At 42.4% G+C, this 21,614-nt stretch overlaps 1 protein-coding gene across 2 annotated transcripts in view; it reads right to left on the reverse strand.

Moving 5' to 3' along the window:
• The window catches only part of AFF3 (AF4/FMR2 family member 3), a 480,216-nt gene that overhangs the window by 384,836 nt on the left and 73,766 nt on the right, over window positions 1–21,614 (reverse strand). For both annotated transcript variants that reach the window (XM_045005798.1, XM_045005808.1), the window contains exon 3: window positions 11,817–12,620. In XM_045005798.1, coding sequence (XP_044861733.1) covers window positions 11,817–12,620 — 804 coding nt within the window. The remainder of the gene's footprint in view (window positions 1–11,816; window positions 12,621–21,614) is intronic.

Genomic DNA, 21,614 nt, shown 5'->3' on the forward strand with positions numbered 1-21,614 from the left:
AGAGGCCTGAGCCCTTATACTGTTTGCTACTAGCTCAGCCTGCTACAAGAGGCCTGAGCCCCTGTACTGTTTGCTACTGGCTCGGCCTGCTACAAGAGGCCTGAGCCCTTATACTGTTTGCTACTGGCTCGGCCTGCTACAAGAGACCTGAGCCCTTATACTGTTTGCTACTAGCTCAGCCTGCTACAAGAGGCCTGAGCCCCTATACTGTTTGCTACTAGCTCAGCCTGACAGCAAAAGGACTGAGCCCCAACTGACTCTGTCTTCATTTACCTCGCCTTAAAGGGACAGGACAGAGCACCCCCTGTGAGACCAGCGGGCCGGTGTGGCTCCCCTCCTCCCCTCAGAGGGTTGAGCCCCGGACCCGCCTGTTACAAACTGTAATAACTTGATCAGCAGGAATGGTGTCATATATTTCTCTCACTGATAGAGCAATGTAGTGCAGCAGCATACAACATTACCTCTTTGTTATTGGGAGTGGGTTGAGAGGAGACGGTAGTATGCTATTCTATACAATAACTTGAGCCTACAGTATCCTGCATTCTGATTTTAATGCATGAAATAATATGGTACCATATTTCAGTACATTAAATTGTTACATATATCAAATACAATTAAGAAATTTGGAATTGTATGAATACATAATGTACATACTTCTTTACAGATGCATTTTTCTTCAGACAGGCTGGTGCCTGCTTTAATTTGGAAGCTATCCATTTTCATACAAAGTTAACCAAGAGTGACAGGAAATCAGATGCCTATGTTATTTATCTTTTCTGAACTTTTTTTCAATACCCCCCCCCACCTGTTAATTGCTTTTCTGGGAAGCTATTTTGTAGCTCCATAAGGATAGATCTTCTGTATTTTGAAACACTAAGGAAATGAAACTGTAAGATGTGCAAGGTGAATATGGTGTGCAAATATTGGGGATGTTTTGTTTTCATTAACAGTAATTGAATGTGTGACCAACAGTAAATGGTCTTTGACTCTGCTGGATGCATTAACCATGATTATTGGAGATCTGACCTTTTTAACTCCATTTATCAAATGGGACACATTGGTCATTTCTTTGGTTGAAATTATCAGTGCTCTGTCCAGCCCTACACATTTTCCTTTGGTTCTCCAGCTCCTCAATCATATCTGACCCTAAGTGACTCATATATTCAGAGACAGCAACTTCATGTCACTCTAATTAATTAAAGACTGGGAAAAGAAACTACAGACCCAGACAGGGAAACCTTTTTCATGGATAATTTAAAAAAAGCCTAGGCCATCCTTAGGGCTTGCTCCTGCACAAATTGATGAGCATATGAGTACAAGGCAAAGTGTAAGAGTAGACTGGGATTATCATTATAATTACTGGGACAGAGGAACCCAGTCCTGCATGAATACGAGCACTGCTGTATCTGTCAAGTTACTTCAGCCTAGTATCAGGAGTAAGGCCTTACAGGATGGCATGTATCTAAGCACTTCATTGACAAGATTAAGTTTGCACCTAAACTTGTCTCCTAAAATCTGGCATGCTCCACACACATCCATCCAACCTCTTTTTTAAAATCCATGTTCTTAAGAGTCATAGAGCAGATACAATGGGAGCTTGAGAACCCTGCTCATTGGAGAGAACAATGCCCTGTGCTAAATCTTATGTGAGTCCACAAGCAGCCTTCACTTACATTGCACTAAAGAGTAGCAACTTGTGGTTCCTGCTGTGTGCCCTGCAGGATCACAAGATCCAGAACATGTGTTAAATTTTAAAACATCCCAATGCAGTTCCACTAATTCAAAACAGTGAATGTTAACAGTGCAAATAAAAAGATATTTGAATATACAAGTAGCCTGTGAGACATATTTCATTAAGAAGGTTTATTAGATTATATTTGGCAGTCAGGACTTGTTTTACATCCACTCATTATCATATGAAGCACTACAGATTGATTTTAAAAGATCTACCAAATTTCTGTTTAATTAAAACATGTTTTCAGTTCTAGAAATCTTAATTCTTTTATCAACAATGTTATCATCTTAATATGCAGCGCTAAAAAAGCACTGCAATCCTGTATAACTGAACTCTAGAGAGGATTCAGAAAGCAAAAACATCCAGTTCATTTAGGGGGAAAAGGTGGAATGCACTTTTTCCTAATAAAATACAGAATTCTGACATTCATTAAGCTCTCTTTCTCATCCTAAAAGTGGCAACCTTTCCAACTGATACCTGTAGGAAAGATCAATTTTACTGACAAGTGGAGTTGAGTAAAAGAGACCCTTGTTACAATGCTCAAAATATACATCTTTTATTAAATACAAAAACCAACTTGGGAAAAACTGGCAAGAAGATGCATAAGTTAAGGAAGTCCCTTGACATTCATAACTTATATTTCCAGTTATCTGAGATTTTCCTACAGTGATTATCATACTAGTCAAGATTAATGAGGAACAACAAGTAACTCACCATAGCAACCAATGTAGATTAAACACCATGTGGAAAGGGATACATGCAAAACATTTAGAAGCAAAGCAATATAGTTCTTGATTTTTCAAAGATGTTAAATATGTTTGTGTAGCATTTTTCTCCACCAAAAAAAAAATGGTTATTTGATACTAAAGGGAAATGAAACTGTTCTGCTGGGGATGGAAATAGTAAAAAGTAGAGAGTACTAAGATAGATATCAAATAAAAGCTTATAAAACAAGGCCTCGTTCCTGCAAACACTGTCAGATGAGTAACTTTATGCATTAGTCCCACTGAGTTCAATGAGTCTGCGCACAGGTGTAAAGTTACTATATGTTTGCAGGATCCTAGAAGAGGAATTCATGAAAGCCATCTTAGTTTATTTAATCAAACAATGATTACCATACAACAGTCTTAGCACATTTGGTTCACCCTATGTTTGTTTGAGACTTTCAACACTACTCGCCCATTCCTTCTTTGGAACCTGTACTATTGCATTCTCCTAAGTAAAAACACAAAGCTCTATGCATCCCCCACACATGCACTCAAAGGACTTAAATAAACCTATGACTGTTTCAGATATCTGAGCAATGTTTTGTGTATTTGTTGTCGATTAATTCTTATTGAGAGAAAATAACTTTTACTTGTGAAAAGTCATGTTTAATGTTACACAGTCAAATTGCACTCTTGATCTACTCCTGATGCATGTAGCTTGCTAAACTCCTTCCCATTAATATCTGGGAAAGAAAAGATTTGCAACTAGCTCCTATGACTCACAGGGTTGCCAACCCTTCAGGATTGCCCTGGAGTCTCCAGGAGTTAAAGTTTAATCTTTAATTAAAGATTGTTATGTGATGAAACCTCCAGGAATACATCCAACCAAAACTGACAACCCTAACTACTCATAGTACGGTACTCAAATTCTCTGATTGTAGAATGGCTTCCCAAACACTACAGTACTTCAGTAAAATTGACAACTGTTACAAGACTCTCACCACACTTAATTCCATTACATAACAGAACCAAACTTCCAACCTCTTTTGGCAAATCTTAAATCATCTCAAAAGAATTACTGACTTATCGTTAGTGTGTCCACATTAGTTGGATCCAAAAATCACCTTCAATTGCTCATCAGTTTTTTTGTTCCTGCCTGTATGAGACATAATTCAACACATCAGATTTTGGAGGAGAAAAACTTTGGTTCATTTCCCAACTCTGCTAGTTGTTTAGCAGCACTGAAGAAGAAAGTGCTGTTCTCTACTGTTTCCCTGAAGTTAGCATTGACAGAGAGAATCAGAGCTCTTGCATGAAACTGCAGACCTTTGCCTCTCTTTGTGATGATTCAGAGTATCTTCCATTTTCTTGACTGATACACAGTCTTTATGGTGAGAGCACAATATTGATTATGACAATTTTTCCCCATCTACTAGAGTTTCTACTTGTAAGAACCTGCCAGACTAGAAGCTGGGACCATGGGGTTTCTGGACCACTTACACCGCCACATCACCACAGGAGGCTTGGGCTAGGCTCATGCGGGAGGATGCTGTGAGGCTAGGCTCAACAGGAAGTACCACCAACCATCACCTGAGTGGCAGCTCTTCGCAGCCCACTGATTGGCTGATGCCAGCACTTAAACCAGGAAGCTGTGACAGAGAGTTGTCTGAGCAATAAAACAGACTGCCTGCCTGTCTCTGCTTGAGACCCTGCGTGTAAGAGACCCCAGACTACGGCCTCCAACTCTGCCTGTCTTCTGACACCTGACTCTTGGTTTTCCCTCTAGCCTGTCTCAGACTCTGACTTCTAGTACCCAACCCGGCCTGATACCCACTTTGACCACTAGGCCTGACTACCCATGTCCCAGTCATGACATTACTGTTAAATGAGATGTAGCCACATTTAGTTTTTCACACATGAATGTCTACTGCAGCAGTTCTCAAACTTCACTGCACCACGACTCCCTTCTGACAACAAAAATTACTACATTACCCCATGAGGGGGGTCCAAAGCCTGAGCCACACCGCCCTGGGTGGGAGGTCCAAAGCCAAAGCCCAGGGTCTTCAGCCCTGGGCAGGGGGCCTGTTACCTGGTACCCACCGCCCAGGCTGAAGCCGAAGCCTGAGCCCTGCTACACAGGGCTGAAGCCCTTGGGCTTTGGCCCCAGGCAGTAGGGCTCGGGCTTTGGCCCCGGGCTTCCGCCTTGGGGCCCCAGCAAGTCTAACACCAGTCCTGGCAACTCCATTAAAATGGGGTTGCAACCCACTTTGGGGTCCCAGCCCACAGTTTGAAAACTGCTGGTCTACTGTTTAATTTTTCGTTGTTGCTGTTTTGTTTATTCCAACATCCTTGAATAAAACTGACTGAGAAAATATTGTCCCTAATGACATCCATAACTAACATGCACCATTGAAGAATGGTGGCTAATGCCTGCTGCCAGACACTGCTGAGAATACAACTAGGAGATAATGGATGCTTCAGTTCACTGGCAATTCCGAAACAAATAAGAAAAAATACTGGGTTGAACTAGACATTTTGTTTCAATTTTGAGCATGTGTTAATGTTATTAAAAATAAAATTGAAGAAAATTTCAAAAAACGGAAAGTAATTTTGAATAAAAAAAATCATAAGAACAGCCATACTGGGTCAGTATTGTGTCTTCTGACAGTGGCCAGTGCCAGGTGCTTCAGAGGGAATGAACAGAACAGATAATCATCAAGTAATCCAACCAAAATGTTTTGTGTCAAAAATGTCAAAAGGAAACATTTAAATTTTTTCAGAAATTTGTTTTTGTTTTTGGACACAAATTTAACAAAACTGACACAAATTCGTAAAATATTTTGGTGTCGATGAATCTGCATTTTTGCTGAAAAAAATTTCACCCAGCTCTAAATGCGGCAAGTAATTACTTTAATATGGCCAATCACAGTGAGTTTCCCATTGATTTCAATAGGAGTTTGCCTGAGTGAGAATTGAGGAAGAATGGAATAAGGAACTCCACGTGTAGTTCATTATACATAACTTTTGCAGAAATTGTGTAAACATCTTATGAAGTGGAATAAAAAAAGTGTTCCAAATATGCTCTTATCTGAATTTCATATAAATATGTTCACATATTTGACAAAAAAACTGCTTTACACCATTAGACTAGTAGTCACTTCTCATTCTCAAATTCCTGGATTTTCTTGTTTCACTCTACTAAGCAAAGCAGAATTATCAGAGGACAATGCATATTTTAAACTCATGTTTTCAGCATAATAATAAAAACTAACATATAGACTACAATACTGTATTTAAAAAAATGCAATTCTAATACAAAGGCTTACCTGCCATCTCAGTTTTTATATTTCTGTTTCTAGCATAAAATTTTTTTATAAATAAGAGGCACTTGCTTTCTTGCCTTTTTTCCTCTATAATATGGTATCACATTTCTCTGTACTTCTGCTCAGTACATTAGGTTTTTATCTACAGTAATATAATTCACAAATAATTTACAGTAAAATTCAAAATGTGAAACAGAAGTACTTGAGATGAGAGACTATCATTTATGCAGAGCAATATCATAATTTTTGAAAAGACCAAGAGGTCGGATATGGCTTCTGATTAACACTGATGAACCTGATTCCTAAAGACTAATATCCTGAATAGGAAACTGATACCTTTATGCATGCAGTCTACCCAAGGTATTCTCATTAAAACAATTTTTTAAAATGTTATAATCTTCACTTTGTGTCAAGATATTGAAGGCTTTCCATATCTGATTAAAAATATTAAATGAGGTATTGGACTACATTAAAAATCAACCTTTTTCACATATTGAAAAGTAATGGTCTATAATTTTTATTCATGTGCTTTTATTTCCAGTTAATGATAATTGTACCACAGCCAACTTTGTGGCCTGTTCCAACTGAAAACCTCCAGGTATATAACGAAGAAGAGATTATACAACAGAAGAGACACACTTCATATAACACCACTTCCTATTTTGTATTTTTTAATTTGATCCTAACTTTGACTGTTTTATCATCAGTTTATTTTTCTAGCTGATGAGTCCTATAAACTGGTAAATGTGCAAGCAAGAGCACAGTTGTTAGATTTGGGACACAGCAGTATTGCCAAACTCGAGCATTCAAAAATCATGACTCAGACCTCAAAAATTGAGGAGATTGTTTACAGATCATGAGTGTGATGGGTTCGATCACAGAAACCCCCCTGGGAACTGCCAACCTATGTGCCAAGACTACTTCTGCCCCTACTTTCCCTGTCAACCTGGGAATCCAGCACCCTGTCTTGTTGAGCCAGATACGTCAGTCTGCTCCAACACAGACCCAGAGTCTGAACCACATGCCCCAAAGCTGCAGACTTAGCTGAAAGCAACTTACAGAAGTGTTCCTGTCTTTAACACTCAGATGCCCAACTCCTAATGGGGTCTAAACCCCAAATAAATCCATTTTACCCTGTATAAAGCTTATACAGGGTAAACTCATAAATTGTTCACCCTCTATAACACTGATAGAGACAGATGCACAGTTGTTTGTTCCCTCACATATTAATACATACTCTGGGTTAGTTAATAAGTAAAAAGTGATGTTATTAAATACAGAAAGTAGGATTAAAGTGGTTCCAAGTAGTGACAGACAGAACAAAATGAATTACCAAGTAAAATAAAATAAAACACGCAAATCTAAGTCTAATACAGTAATAAAACTGAATACAGATAAAATCTCACCTCAGAGATGTTTCAATAAGTTTCTTCCACAGACTGGACACCTTCCTAGTCTGGGCACAGTCCTTTCCCCTGGTACAGCCCTTGTTCCAGCTCAGGTGGTAGCTAGGGGATTTCTCATGATGGCTGCCCCTTTTTCTCTGTTCCACACATAGGCATAGGCACCGACTCCATGGGTGCTCCGGGGCTGGAGCACCTACAGGGAAAAATTGGTGGGTGCTCAGCACCCACTGGCAGCCAAGCTCCCCGCCCCACCCCCCCGCCCTCTGCCTCCTCCCCGAACGTGCTGTGTCCCCGCTTCTCCTCACAGTGCTTGCCGCCTCAAAACAGCTGTTTTGTGGTATAACAAGCTGCGGGAGGGAAGGGAGAGGAGCGGGAACGCAGTGCGCTCAGGGGAGGAGGCGGGGAAGAGGCAGGGCCAGGGCAGGGATTTGAGGAAGGAGTCCAATGGGGCAGGGAGGGGGCAGAGTTGGGGCAGGGACTTTGGGGAAGGAGTTGGAATGGGGGTGGGTGGGGCCAGGGTGGAGTCAGGGCAGGGCCAGGGTGGGGGGATCAAGCACCCACCGGCGCCAGAAGAAGTTGGCATCTCTGTTTCCATCCACTTATATCTCTTTTGCATAAGGCAGGAATCCTTTGTCCCTCTGGGTTCCCACCCCCAACTTCTCAATGGAAAAGCACAATGTTAAAGATGGATTCCAGTTCAGGTGACATGATCACATGTCACTGTAAGACTTCATTACCCACTTGCCAGCACACATGTATACAGGAAGACACACAAGTAAAACAGAGCCATCTACAGACAATTTTCCTGGTTAACAGGAGCCATCAAGATTCCAAACCACCATTAATGGCCCACACTTTGCATAATAGGCCCCCAGAGTTATATTTCATATTTCTAGTTTCCGATACAAGAGTGATATATTTATACAAATAGGATGACCACACTCAGTAGATTATAAGCTTTGTAATGATACCTTACAAGAGACCTTTTGCATGAAGCATATTCCAGTTACATTATATTCATACTCATTGGCATACTTTCTAAAATCATATAGAGTGCAACGTGACAATGAGATTTTTAAAAAATTAAATAAATCACATTGTTTTTCATCGTTTCTGATTTTTTCACCTTTAGAGGATGCCCATACCCAACTTGTGAACAATCACCTCAAATTCAAAATAAAACTTCAAATGCCCACAGAAAAATGTTGTCCTCCCTGTTCTCTATGAGAAGATGGACTCTATTCAATTTTACGCCCTGCGATGCAGGGAACTACCATTCCCTTTCTATTTCCCTCCATAACTGGACAGGCTAGAGAGCTGCCCAATTCACGGTCCCCCAGTCTCCCACCTACCCCACTACATTCACTTGGCTCCCATATTTCCCTTCCTTTCCCCTCACAGTCTTCTGCCTTTCACACTCTTTCTACCTACCACACTTCCCTGTGCCCCCTCAATTTCCTCCTGACCCCAATTCCCCTACACACGCCCTCTTAGGCATTATGTAGGCTAGAGTAAAAAGTGTTAGAATGGATTACCTAACATGTTTGAACTAAACGAGTTTTAAGAATCTAGTGTAAACAAAGCAGTGTATATTCTTTAATGTGCTAAACTGATCAACTTAAATTCCCTAGGCTTTAAAACTAGATCAGCTTATCACATGTTAAAGAATACACTGCTTTTTCTGCACTAGTCTCTTAAAACATGCTGGTAAGATGCATTACCTAACACACTACAACATCATACCTTTTATTCTAGCCTAGACAAAGCCTCAGTCTGCTTCTTGCTTACCATACTTCCCTGAGCCAATCCTTTGCCTTTGTTCTGCTCTCCATGTACCTCTGCATGACCACAGTGTGCTTTCTGCTGCCCATATTTCCCTGTCTCCTCAGTTTCCTGCCCTGTTTCTTAACACATTCCTCTTCCCAATTTCCCTCACAGCCTCATTTCTGGCCCCTGCCAGGCCCTCACATGGTGACTAAGGGATTGCCATCTCCTGAGAACAGCCTGACTTCAGCCCCATTGGAGAGAATTGGAGCATCATTTTCCTCTGCAAAGGGTAAACGGACATGATGGCTACCGTGCCGAGGGCACCTCTGACTTCAGTCCTATTGCCAGTAATGGGAGATGGTGCCATTTTGGGTAGAGGGCAAAACTTTGCAGTATTGAAAGCAGAAATAAAAAATTCATTGAGATGCCTAAACCCCCCCAAATATCTTGAGACATTTGATAAAATTGCAAGAGCTTGAAATATTGAAACAGAAAAAGAGAAGAGATTACAATTTAGAACTGATAAGCGCTATGCATGGAGGATGCATGAGGCAAAATACTACAGACCAGGGCCCCAGGACTCGGAGCTATTTTTGGTTCAATAGCCTATCTGCTTTGGTGAATACGTCTCCCCCCAGTGACACCCAGGTGCAGAGAATTTCTCTGCACTGTTTGTGATAGAAAATGCTAGCATAAGATAAAGCAAAACGCTTGTGAATAATATTTAAACCCACAGACCCGTAGCTTTGGGTCACAGGATATGGCCATACCATCTTTTCAACATTTTGAGTCCATCTCAAAACCCTAACACAGATCTCTGTGATATCCCACTAGACATTTTCCTCCAACTCAATATATCAGAATTTTTCAATTTTTAAGAGTGTTTTGGCCATTTTTCAGACCACCAGTCCTTCTAACCAGCTAATTTGATTTCAACTAAAATTTCATGTGACATGGTATCAAATTACTAAATTTCAAGTATATTACATCTTGTCCCGCTCACCCACTAATTCTGTAATTCTATAAATTGGACAGTTAATTACCAGAATCATCCCAGTAAGTTTCCATAATGCCTGCTGGATCACAGACTGCATAATTTAGTATCTGTTCTTTGAACAGAATGAGGAAAGGATAGACAATATATAATTAGCTGTAGCTTCACTGGATACTAGGCAGGTCAAAATTAGAATACAGGTGAAAAATCCTGAAGCCAAAACTGCAATTTGAAACAAGCAAGTGACTCTTTACTGGCACCTCTGCAAATCAATCTTGAGGAGAAAATTTGAAAGAGCAAGACAACGCATATGCTTCTGCTATTCCTTGAACGCCCCCTCATTTGGGTATCCAAGCATGTGTTTGCATCAGAAAATCAGGGAATGACATGACTAACTGGGCAGCAGCACATGCCATTACCTGAATTTCTATGCATAAACATGAGAGTTTGAGAGTGCAAAGATATTTTGTGTGGTCAACCCATTCCAGGGGCTCTTGAAAATTTGACTCGAGTCTAAATCTATCACTTTTCAAGGCCAACAAATCACTTCACTTTTGCTTTGAATTGGTGGATAATTTACTTAGAGGAAAATAATCATGTGGTTTGGAGTGCCTGAGTGAACTGACTGAGACAATGCAATTGCTTTCATAGAGATTTGGTTTCCTAAAAATTAAAGTGGCATACAGAAGGCAACCCAATTTTTGAAGAATAGGCCTTTCAGAATCCCAGTGAGAAGGCAGCAAACGAAGGGAGACCCTAAAAGCATTCATTTTCCAACATGAGAGACAGAAACATTAGAACAGCTAAATAAACATTCTACCTTTAAATAAGAGTAACAAGGTCACTATCTCTGCTCTGATGTAGTCCCAGCTCTTCAGGCCAAACAGAGAAAATACGCCAGATCTATAAGTGGTGTAAATTGGCATAGCTCCATTGAGTTTCAATTTACACAATCTGAGCATGTGAAACTAGTAAAAAAGGCCTCTGACTTTACTTGGCAAACTTAAACACAACAACCCACATATGGTCTGCCACTTTTTTTTAATTTTATTTTTTTTAAACACACCTAACTAACTAACTAACTAAATAAATAAATAAAATTGCAGAAAGCATTGTTCTGATGGGGACAATGATGAAATTCGAAATTTCCCCAAAACAAAGGATAAGTCACACCGAGCAGATAACAGAAATGTTGCCTGTAAGCTTTTTGTTGCAAATGGTCAAATTTGCATGTTAATTGTTTTTTTATAAGAAGATGACTCGAGGAAATATATCATGTGTATTTTTGTCTTCCTCTCTTTATAAATCATTTTGAAACTGAGACAATTTCTATGAAAGCTAAAAATATGAATAGCCAATACCATTATTAATCTCTTATCTGTGTTATAATAATAACATTGATTATATAAGTTATTTACATGATGTAGCTGTTTTGACATTGTGAAGGCCTGTGGAACTATTCCTGACCATTTGGCATAGTTCAATGAATGCTGAAGGGAGAAATCAATTAAAATATGGCAAAATCTAGAAGTAATATGCAGGATTCTTGAACAAGTAAATTAAATTTTATGTCACTATGGTTTCCTCCAGAACCTAGGCTTAGATAGCCAGAGAAATTTCTAGTGATTAATATGCCATAAATTATGTTAACTGAACATTTGCACCTGTAAAATGTGTTTCAGTTCTGAAGACAACTAAGCCTCTATCTCAGATACCTTTTTGATGTAACTATTGGGTTACTATTTGCAGTGTATGACATTCCAATTTAAAACAAAAGGCTTTAAACAAAAACAAATATATAAAAATGTTTAAAAAGAGGTGCACTTTGCCAAATAAACTGGTATTTAAACTTTGCAATGTCATGAAATGTTTCAAAATGCTTACCTCTTCTTGCTTGGGAACGTTAAATTTTGCCATCTTGGTCTTGGCCATAGCAGGGTCAGGCTTATTAGAAGGCACTCCCCTATATGATGTACAGTGCTTGTTAGCTTCTGCCGATAACTTTAGCTTTGGAGACTCATCAGGAGCCTGATCTTGACCATCCATTGGTCTTACATAAGCCGTTGGTTTCTGTTGAATTATATTAGGCTTTGAAGCAAGTGAAGGAGGGAAGTTCTGAACACAGTGCCCAGTGCTGTGTTTTGCTGGCCTTTCTTGAGCCTGAGATCCTGCTTCTACACTGCAATTTAATTTGGACTGCTGTTGTGTTTTGCTGACACTGTCTCCAAGCACGGATCTTAAAGTACCTTGTTTTGCAGCACTGACAGATGACGATGTGGGACTCGATGCAAAGTGTTTAAGCTTTTCCAGACTGGTTTTTTGGTTAGCCATTTTGAAGTCACTGTTGTGTGACTCAAGCAATCTGTGCCCATGCTTGCTTGCCCTCTGCTGGCCATCAGAAGCACTGTACCCAGCTTTCTGCCAACCCATTGTGGGGCTCTTGCTTTGCTGACCAGATAGAGCTGCTGGTATGGATGATGAAGTGCTGCAGATGGAAGGCTGAGGCTGTGGTCTTGAATCTACAATAAAATGTTCATCAGTTTTGTTCACAGGTGCCTGTTGAATCCCAGGTTTTGGAACTCCAACAAGATGACTCTGGTTGGATCGATCCGTCAATAAGTCCTTCATTTCATCATAGTTGCCTAATGTATTCTGGATACGATTTGAGAGCTCATCCCCCTTGTTAGTCTGCAAAACAACAACAAAAAAATCAAACATTCTGTAACAATTAAAGTAAAAGAAAATAATTCCATTCATGCTTCACTCCTTACTGAAGCAGCACCGCCTTATACAGTAACACAGTTGAGGAATGAGATCGAAAATCCTTATTGTCTCTGAAGACACTTGTCAACATCTTAAATCTACCCTGAACTGGAAAAGCTATAAAGGGCCTCAGAGTATATAAAAAAGAAATCTATCACTGGTATCACACTGTAGTTAAAATATATTACCTGGAAACTAGAAAATTTATTATTGCAGCTATGCAGAATGATTTGGATTAAATCGGGTCATAATAAAGAAATTTCCTTTGTTGGGAGCCAAGTATTGAATTGAGGCCTACAAGGTGCTTAGGCAGCAGCATTAGCTACTGCACCACAGCAATGCACTGATGTGCTGCCTCTGACCAAAAGCCTCAGTACTGAAGACCTACAACCCCACGGCACCCAGGCCCCTGACTGGATGGACAGGCAGCACTTTCATTCACTAACTGGACTATATAAAGGCCTGAATAGGAAGAGGAAGCAGTCTGAGACCCAGACTAGAGCCTGCAAGTTGCTCCACAGACTGCCTTGCCTTGCTGCTTCACCTTACTCTACCTTGTTGCCTCATCCGACCTCACCTTCCCAACCCACTAATCTGGCTCCTTGGATTGAGTCTTCCGGCTACTGACTCCTGCAAGAACTCTGACCATGGTCCCAGACAGCCTCTGACATGGACTGACCTGCTGGCTGCCTGACCATTTGCACATACATTACTGCTCTGGACTATCTGTCCCCTGACCCACCTGGCACTAAATCCTTGTAGTCCATAGCAAGCTTCCCTTTCAAGACATGGGTTAGGCTTCAGCCATGAATGAAAATACTACATTCCTGATTTCCTCCAGTATGTGTTCTTTACAGAAATCTACACATAGAAAAAAAGGGAGGTAATACAATAGACTCATAGACTCATAGACTTTAAGGTCAGAAGGGACCATTATGATCATCTAGTCTGACCTCCTGCACAATGCAGGCCACAGAATCTTACCCATCCACTTCTATAACAAACCCCTAACCTATGTCTGAGTTACTGAAGTCTTCAAAATGAACACAATAGCTTAAGAAAGTACTGAATTCATCAGTCAGCCTACTGCATATTCTGAGCTGAACCTAATATCAACAAGGTTTCTTAAGGAAAGAAAGTGAGCTAATAAGACATGGGAAAAATATTACTGACTCATGATTCTACTTCTCTGAAAATATAATTTCTGACAGAATTCTCACTCCTGGGTCTTAGCTCTTTTGCAAAAAAACAGGAAGAATTTCCAAAGTTCTTAACATTTTTTGGCAGTGGTAGCAAGATGGAATACAAGCAAGTTGCCTTTTCTACCCTCCCAAGGGTGGAATTTGCTATCATCTGAGCCTAGCCACAGTCTTCGAGCAGGAGGCAAAAGCTCCCCAAAGAAATAAGACAATCAATAAAAATAATTGAAAACTATTGTCTCAAGAAGTTAATTGTAAACAAAGGTATAAACATTAACATCACCGCCTCACAGATTCTTCCAAACTCTGCACAGAAGCAGGTGAGTGAGTGAAAATCCTGTCAGGCTACCTTCACAGAAACGGGATTAGAGGTCAGTAATTTTCTGCTTTTCCTTCACCAGTGGTGAAATCCTGATCCCACTGAAGTCAATGGCAAAACACCCATTGACATCACTAGGACCAGGATTTAACCTCAGGATTCTTGCTCCTGGAGAGAGAAGCAGCTCAAGAGAAGAACATAAAAAGAATGTAAAAAGGAAAAAGAATGTAAATAAATCTGCAACAGGCAACAGTAATCAGGCAATACCAACCATGGGGAGGAAGGTGGGGTTTTTTGGCTTGCTTTTTATAAACTTAAATATAATTGGCTTAAATTACTCACATACTGAAAAAACCAAACATGCTAGGGGAAAGGAGAATTGGTACTCCCCTAACTCAGAAACAGTATCTGCATCACTGAAACAGGATTTCCTCCTAGAAGCTGAATTCACTTAATAGTGCCTTAGGGATGTGTGGAATGAGGGCCATATAGCTGCCTTGTCTATGTTTGCAAGGGAACCTTCCCCAGGGCAAGCAGTACAGGCAGTAATAAAGTTGAACATCCTTGCATTGGCTTTCTAGTTTCAGAGCAGCCGGGTGATAGATATGCAAAATGCAATCAAACTACATTTTTTTAAATGGATCACTTAGTCACAGTATTGCCCAGTGGAGTAAAATAAAAAAAAAGTTGGGAGGATTTTTTAAAGATTTAATCCACTCCAGTTAGAATGCCAAGAACGTTTTGAGCCTAGGGAGAACAGCATTGTGGGGCACACATGGGTGGAAAGAACACTGGCAAGTTGCGAGGCTGACTATGGTGGAAATTTGTCACCACCTCCAAGAGCAGTCTCAGCTGAGTCTGAGGCATCAGACTGTAAAACTTGGAATAAGATGCAATAGACATGAGAGCCTGAGGCTCGCACACTCTACAAGCAGCAGTCACTATCACACTGAATTTGAGCTCAAAGATATTTGGTGCCTTTAAAGGAAGTTTTCAGTAGCTTTGTCAGGACCACATTAACGTCCAATAATAAAGAGAGCTATTAACGAGGTTTAAAAAATGGAAACCCCACATAAATCTGAAGATACAGGTCTACAGAGATAATGCCTTGACTAGTTCTCAACAGGCCAGATGTTTCTTAACTGAGTTGGGATTTAAATTAGATTCAGTCAGTAAGAAGCTAGTCAAGCATAGGTAGTAAAGAGGTCATCATGGTCCTGCTTATATCATGCCACAAGCCTCTTCTGCCTGGAATTGTAAGTCCACCTGCTACATGTTTTTTGAGAAGCTAGGAAGACTGGTGCTACCAGTTCAGAGAGAGTATAACTATAGATCTTTTTCCTGTCAGAAGCCAATCTTCTCAAGGAGGGAGCTCCTGGGTTGGGAAAGAGGGGAGTGCCCTCTGGCCAGATTCTCAGCCTCGTGAAATCAGATATCTGCAAAAGAGTTGACAGCTATACTTGTCTGGGCTAGTATGGGGTTTGTAAGATCACTCTCTCGACTATCACTTTGCCAAGATCTTAGCTAGCAGAGGTACTAGCAGAAAGGCACAGAGGAGGCTCCTTCTTCACACAATCTCTTCTTCTCCAGCAGATCCCTCACTAGTGTAGTCTTTTTCTCTGTCTTAGTCAGATGACTACTGAAGAGATCCACCTCTAGCACTCCCCACTGGAGGGAAGAGCTGATCCACCATTCCTTGATTCAGAGACCATTTGTGAGGATCTGTCACAGACTGATCCAGTCTGCCTATGATTATGTTCTGCTTCCCTGCTACATGTATGGTGTCAAGGAATGTTTAGAGAGACAGGGCCACTTTCATATAAACAGGTTTTACCGACTCAGGCAGTGTTACAGGATCCCACACCAGAGCAAGCCCCATGTGCACAGAAGCTATTCACCAGCTTTTGTTTCTTTGTACTGGGTGCGTGGTTGATGGGGCTGCCCGTTGGTCACCTTCTCCTGCTATTAGCCTCTGTCTGGGTCTTTTGTGACTTAAAAGTTCCACCCCTTCTGGGGTATCCAAGTCCAGCTGTAACTGGACAAGCCCTGAGCTGGCTTCTCCCAACTGACCTCTTCAAAGTCCCTTCACCCATCTGCTCCGAGTCCAACAGCAAAGTCCTTCTAAATCAAACAGAATTGCACTCCAATTTTTTTTTTTTTTGAAGAGTAGCGGGTCCCATGACTTCACCCTGGGCTCAGAAGAACTCCAAAACTAAACACTACCAAAATATCTTTCACCCATCTAAGCAGTTGAGCATCTTGCCCCTCTTGGGTTCCTCTTACAGAACATAGCCCCCAGTATTGCCTCCCTGGAGACTGGCCCCTTGTTCCAGGTCCTATCACAGGAGTTAGCTCCACTCTGGTGACTCAGCTCTCCAGCCACAAGCCAGCTCAACAGCTCTCCTCCACAGCCAGCCCCTAAGTGCTGGGTTTCCTCCCTTTTTAAAGTCCTACAGCCAGATCAGGTATGGTAGGGCCTGGCTAATTAATCAGGCTTGGCCAGCCTCTGGCCTCCTGGCCTTTAAAGAGGCAGGTCACCCCATAACATGGTGCTTCCCTACTTATTGATGTAAAATGTGGTGGCCTGATTCTCCTCAAACTAGGACACCTTTTGGAATACCAGGCCTTAAAGCCTGAGGAACAGTCCATATCCCTACATATGAAATTTTTGTGCAGTCTTTGTTCCTCCAAGCATTGGGCCCCTCTGTATGGACTCCGCGTCAAAAGCCAGGCACATTTGTGCTCACTGTAATTTGGATGTCCATAGCTAATTGAAGGTTGTCTCTAGACGCCACCAGGCCAGAGGTATTCTCTCATCTGAATGTAATGTGAGAGTCCCTGCGCTCTCGGGGGCCACTGAAGAGATCTCATATGCAAACGTGCCATGGGAACTACAAGTAGAGCTGCAGCCATCAGATCCAACATTCTTAGTATGGTCTAAGCTGTCATCTGCTGGCTCTTGCTTCTCCTCTCTGCCAGAGTGGTACGGTCTTGGATCCACTCCTGAGGCAGGAAAGGTTCAAGCTAAGCTGTATCTGGCTGGGCTCTCAGATATTCTACTTGTGTGCTAGGGACAAGTTGGAATGTTGGCTATTTTAACAGGAATTCTAGTGGTAGAGTCTGATTTTATGACATCCTCAAAAGGGTTGCTGTCCTTGAGTAGCCAGTTATTAGGTAGGGGAACACATGCACTCCCAATCTGGGTAAGTAGGCCAAATATTTTGTGAAAACATATCCCACATTATACCCATATCCCTGGGTATAATGATCGAAGAGCCTTCTGATACCTGCGAAGTATCTCTATGTTCAGACAACTGCACGATCCAGAGGATATAACCAATCACATTCTTCTTAAAGATTCTTTAGCAAAATTACTGATTTTATTGATGAGGCAGTCTCTTCTGTCCAGGAAGTATCTGTAATAAAACCCCTTCTCCCTCTTTCTTGGCCAGAAGGGACTGGACTTCCTGCAGCATCTCATCATCAGAGGGTGCCTGAGAACATTCTTGAGAGGTATAATGGGGTAAGGAACAGTCTGTAGGGCAGTAATACTCAGACTGTGGCTTGGGAGTGCCTCCTCAGTGCATCTCCTGCAGCTCTTTGCAGCACATGATATTAAAACACTGTGTGATTTAATTATTAACCAATCTAAGTTATTAACCACTCAGAATGCTTTTACTATGTTATTAACTAGCTGTAGAATACTTGGTCAGTCATTTTGCTGTGAGAATAATATGTTTTTAAAAATTGTAAATGAAACAATGAATTCTCACTACTGTGGCTCTTTTGGGTAATGTTGATCGCTAATTTGGCTCCTGAACCACAGAGGTCTGAGTATCACTGCTGTAGAGTCTTTCTGAAAATCTGATTTTAGGGCACAGACATCTAAGGAGCAAGGAGCAAACAAGTATAAAAGGCTCCCAGTCTGCTTTTGACAAGGTCATCTACTGCTTGCGGAAAGGCAAGAATGAGGCCCTTTGACTTCTGCTGGTGTTATCGAGGCCAAGAGCACTGTGCAGAGGGGTATTAAACTTCCATGAAGCCTGGAGTTAATGTAGAAGTTGAGCCTACAAAGAGGAGTGTTTCCCTTCATTCCCTTGTGGAAGGTGTGACCCTAAAGTCCCCTTGATGCAACTGGTAAAGGGTTCACTGTCATGAAACAGTATCTCCTATCAAGCCTGACAAACTCACTACACCTAACACATTGATATCGTAGAATTTTATCCATAAAGAATGTCGTGTGAGGTATCATATGGGAGCTTATATCATACTGGTCATCATAAGCATTGTGAGATGTATGTTCAGGTGCTATTCCAGAAGTCGCATCTATATACTAAAATACATTTAAACTATGTAACCAAGCTGGGTTGATAAACAAGGATTTCCCAAACAAAGGAATGTTGATTTACCTGTCTGCCTAGATCTCTGATGTAAATTAAGCAGGATATGCCAAATACAATGGGAGTTCATTTGCCTCTGAGCTAGACAGGAAGAACAAGTTAACAGGATGGTGAAAAAGCAGCCTGGCAGCAGCACACCAGACCACAAGCATCAGGAAAGAATTAATTTATCTGGGGGTACACTTCAAAAGGATACATTTCAAAGGTTTGCTGGACTATAAGAGGAGGGGAAAGAACCCCCTGGACAGTTATCTATCACTAAGGGAGCAGAAAGGACAGCGCTTTTTTCATCTATGAAAGTTGGATCCTGGTCCTGGGGGCTGGTGCTGCTGAGAAGTTGCTTTAAGTGAGAAACTTACTTAGACATGGGACTTGTCTTCACCACAGCACTAAACTATGTAATGGAAATCAACGTAATCTACATCGACTTATTTCAGTGTCTACACCATGCTATGTCGACAGGAGATGCTCTCCCATCAACATTACTTCCATCTCTCATTGAGGTGGATTACAGAAGTCGATGGGAGAGCGCTCTCCCATCAACTTAGCATGTCTTAACCAGACTCGCTAAATCAATGCCGCTACATTGATCGTAGCGGTGCCGATTTAGCCTGTAGTGAAGACAAGCTCATAGGTTGTGCTCATGGGTTTGCCCTTCAAAACATTCCAGGCTGACCTCATAAGGGACTTGTGGTAGTCTCTCTGCAGTGCCTTGAGGAGGACTTGGTGATGTTTCCCATGTTTTCTAAGGCCTTGTCTACACTACAAGACTATTTCGAATCAACTTAGTTCGAATTTGTGGATTCGACCTTATGAAGTCGAATTTGTGTATCCATACTAAATACACTAATTCGAATTTCTGAGTCCACATTCACGGGGCCAGCGTCGACTTTGGAAGCAGTGCACTGTGGGAAGCTATCCCACAGTTCCCGCAGTCCCCGCTGCCCATTGGAATGCTGGGTAGAGCCCCCAATGCCTGCTGGGGGGAGAAATGTGTCGAGGGTGGTTTTGGGTAAGTGTCGTCATTGAACCGTCAATCACAACCTCCCTCCCTCCCTCCTTGAAAGCGCCTGCGGGCAATCTGTTCGTGCACTTTTCTGGTCAGTGACAGCGCGGACGCCACAGCACTGCAAGCACGGAGCCCGCTGCGATCATCGCCGTTTTCTCCTCCTCGCACTTTATCGTCCACCTCTTCCACAGTCAGCTGATGAGAAATTGGGCTACTTTTCAATGGTGCTGCAAGCACTGGGGGACCATAGGGGACGTTTTACAAACATCAACGTCGGGTGGCCGGGCAAGGTTCATGATGCGTGTGTTTTCAGGAACTGTGGGCTGCTCAGACGCCTGCAGGAAGGTAGTTTCTTCCCGGACCACGAAATAACTGTTGTGGATGTGCAGATGCCTATAGTCATCCTCGGGGACCCAGCCTGCCTGCTAATGCACTTGCTCATGAAGCCCTATACAGGCGCCTGGGACAGCGACAAGGAACTCTTCAAATACCAGCGAGCAGCGTGACCTGTGACTGTTCAGTTTCTTTACAGAGAAGCTGAACCTGCCCCTGTTTCTTTACCCAGTTACTGTTGACTCTCCTCTTCGGTTACATACCCCGTTCACCCCGTTACCCCCACTTCCAGCACACGTGTAAAAATAAAATACATGTCCCATTATTACTTAACAAAGGTTTCTTTATTCATGACTTTTTGTGAAAGGGTTGAAACTGGGACGCAGGCTGTGCTGGGTAGGGTGTGCGGTGATGTAAACACCGCCTCTAAACTCAAGGAATGACAGGCTCCTGCTCCTAGAGCGGTCCGCAGTGCCGGAAGGCTTCTTTCAACGGAGCCTGCCATCCCTCTTTATGGAATTCTGTGTGCGGGCGGATATGTGACCTTGTGGTGGAGGAGGACGGATACAGATTCCTCAGCTGCGTGACTCAGCGGTCCAGGACAAGGACCGCTGTATAAGATCTGTAACCGCCCTCCCCCGCTGCAAAGTCACATCTCCCCCGCCCACACAGATCCTGGAAACCACCTCCAAAAACCGACCAGGGTGCCTACTGACTGCACCGTGTGTGTGACCCGCTGCTGATCCTGCCCCCGTGTCTGTACCCTGGGAAAGGTGACTGTCCTATGCAATTAACCACCCCCTTCCCCACGCCCCCCATTCAAACACAGTCTTCTTTGAAAAAACATAACGGAAACAGTAATTAACAGCAAAGCATTTTTATTAATTAAGTAGACAGTTAGGGGATGGGACTGGGATTGGGACTACTGTGAGTCTGGAAGTGAAGGACTTCGGCAAATGTAGGGTATGAGAGCTTTTGGGTACTTGAGCACTGTGCTGTGGTGCAGTGACATTATTCACATCCCCGGCCGCCCCTCCTCCTGATTATTTTCGGTGAGGGGGATATGGGACTTTGTGGTGGGGGAGTGCGGTTGCAGATACACTGCAGGGTGTCTCTGTCCTCCTGCAGTCCTGCAGAACATCCACAAGGCGCCTGAGCGTGTCCATTTGCTCCCTCACTAGTCCAAGCATTGTTTCAGTTGCCTGCTTGTCTTCCTCACGCCACCTCTCCTCCCGTTCGCTGTGTGAGCGCTGGCACAGAGAGACGGTCTCCCTCCACTGGCTCTGCTGGTCCGCCTCTGCTAGGTAGCAGCCCATACGTTCCTCGAACATCTTGTCCCTTGTCTTTTTCTTTCGCCGCCTAATCTTTGCCAGCCTCTGCGAGGGGGATGCTGTGGCAGGTCTGGAGACAGTGGAAGCTGTGAGATGGGAAACAGGGAGTGAATTCCTTGCAAAGATACATTTTTGCGAACAATTAACTGAGTCTAGGCTGTCTCTGTGAATTCTGGGTTGAGACCCCTGTGCCTGCTGGGGCAGAAATCATTTTCGCGGTGGATTCTGGGTAAATGTCGCCAGTCATTCCTTCCTCCGGGAAAGCAACGGCAGACAATCATTTCAAGCCCGTTTTCCCAGATTTGCCCTGGCATACGCCATAGCGTGG

Source organism: Mauremys mutica, chromosome 1 (assembly GCF_020497125.1).
Source record: "Mauremys mutica isolate MM-2020 ecotype Southern chromosome 1, ASM2049712v1, whole genome shotgun sequence".
NCBI lineage: Eukaryota > Metazoa > Chordata > Testudines > Geoemydidae > Mauremys > Mauremys mutica.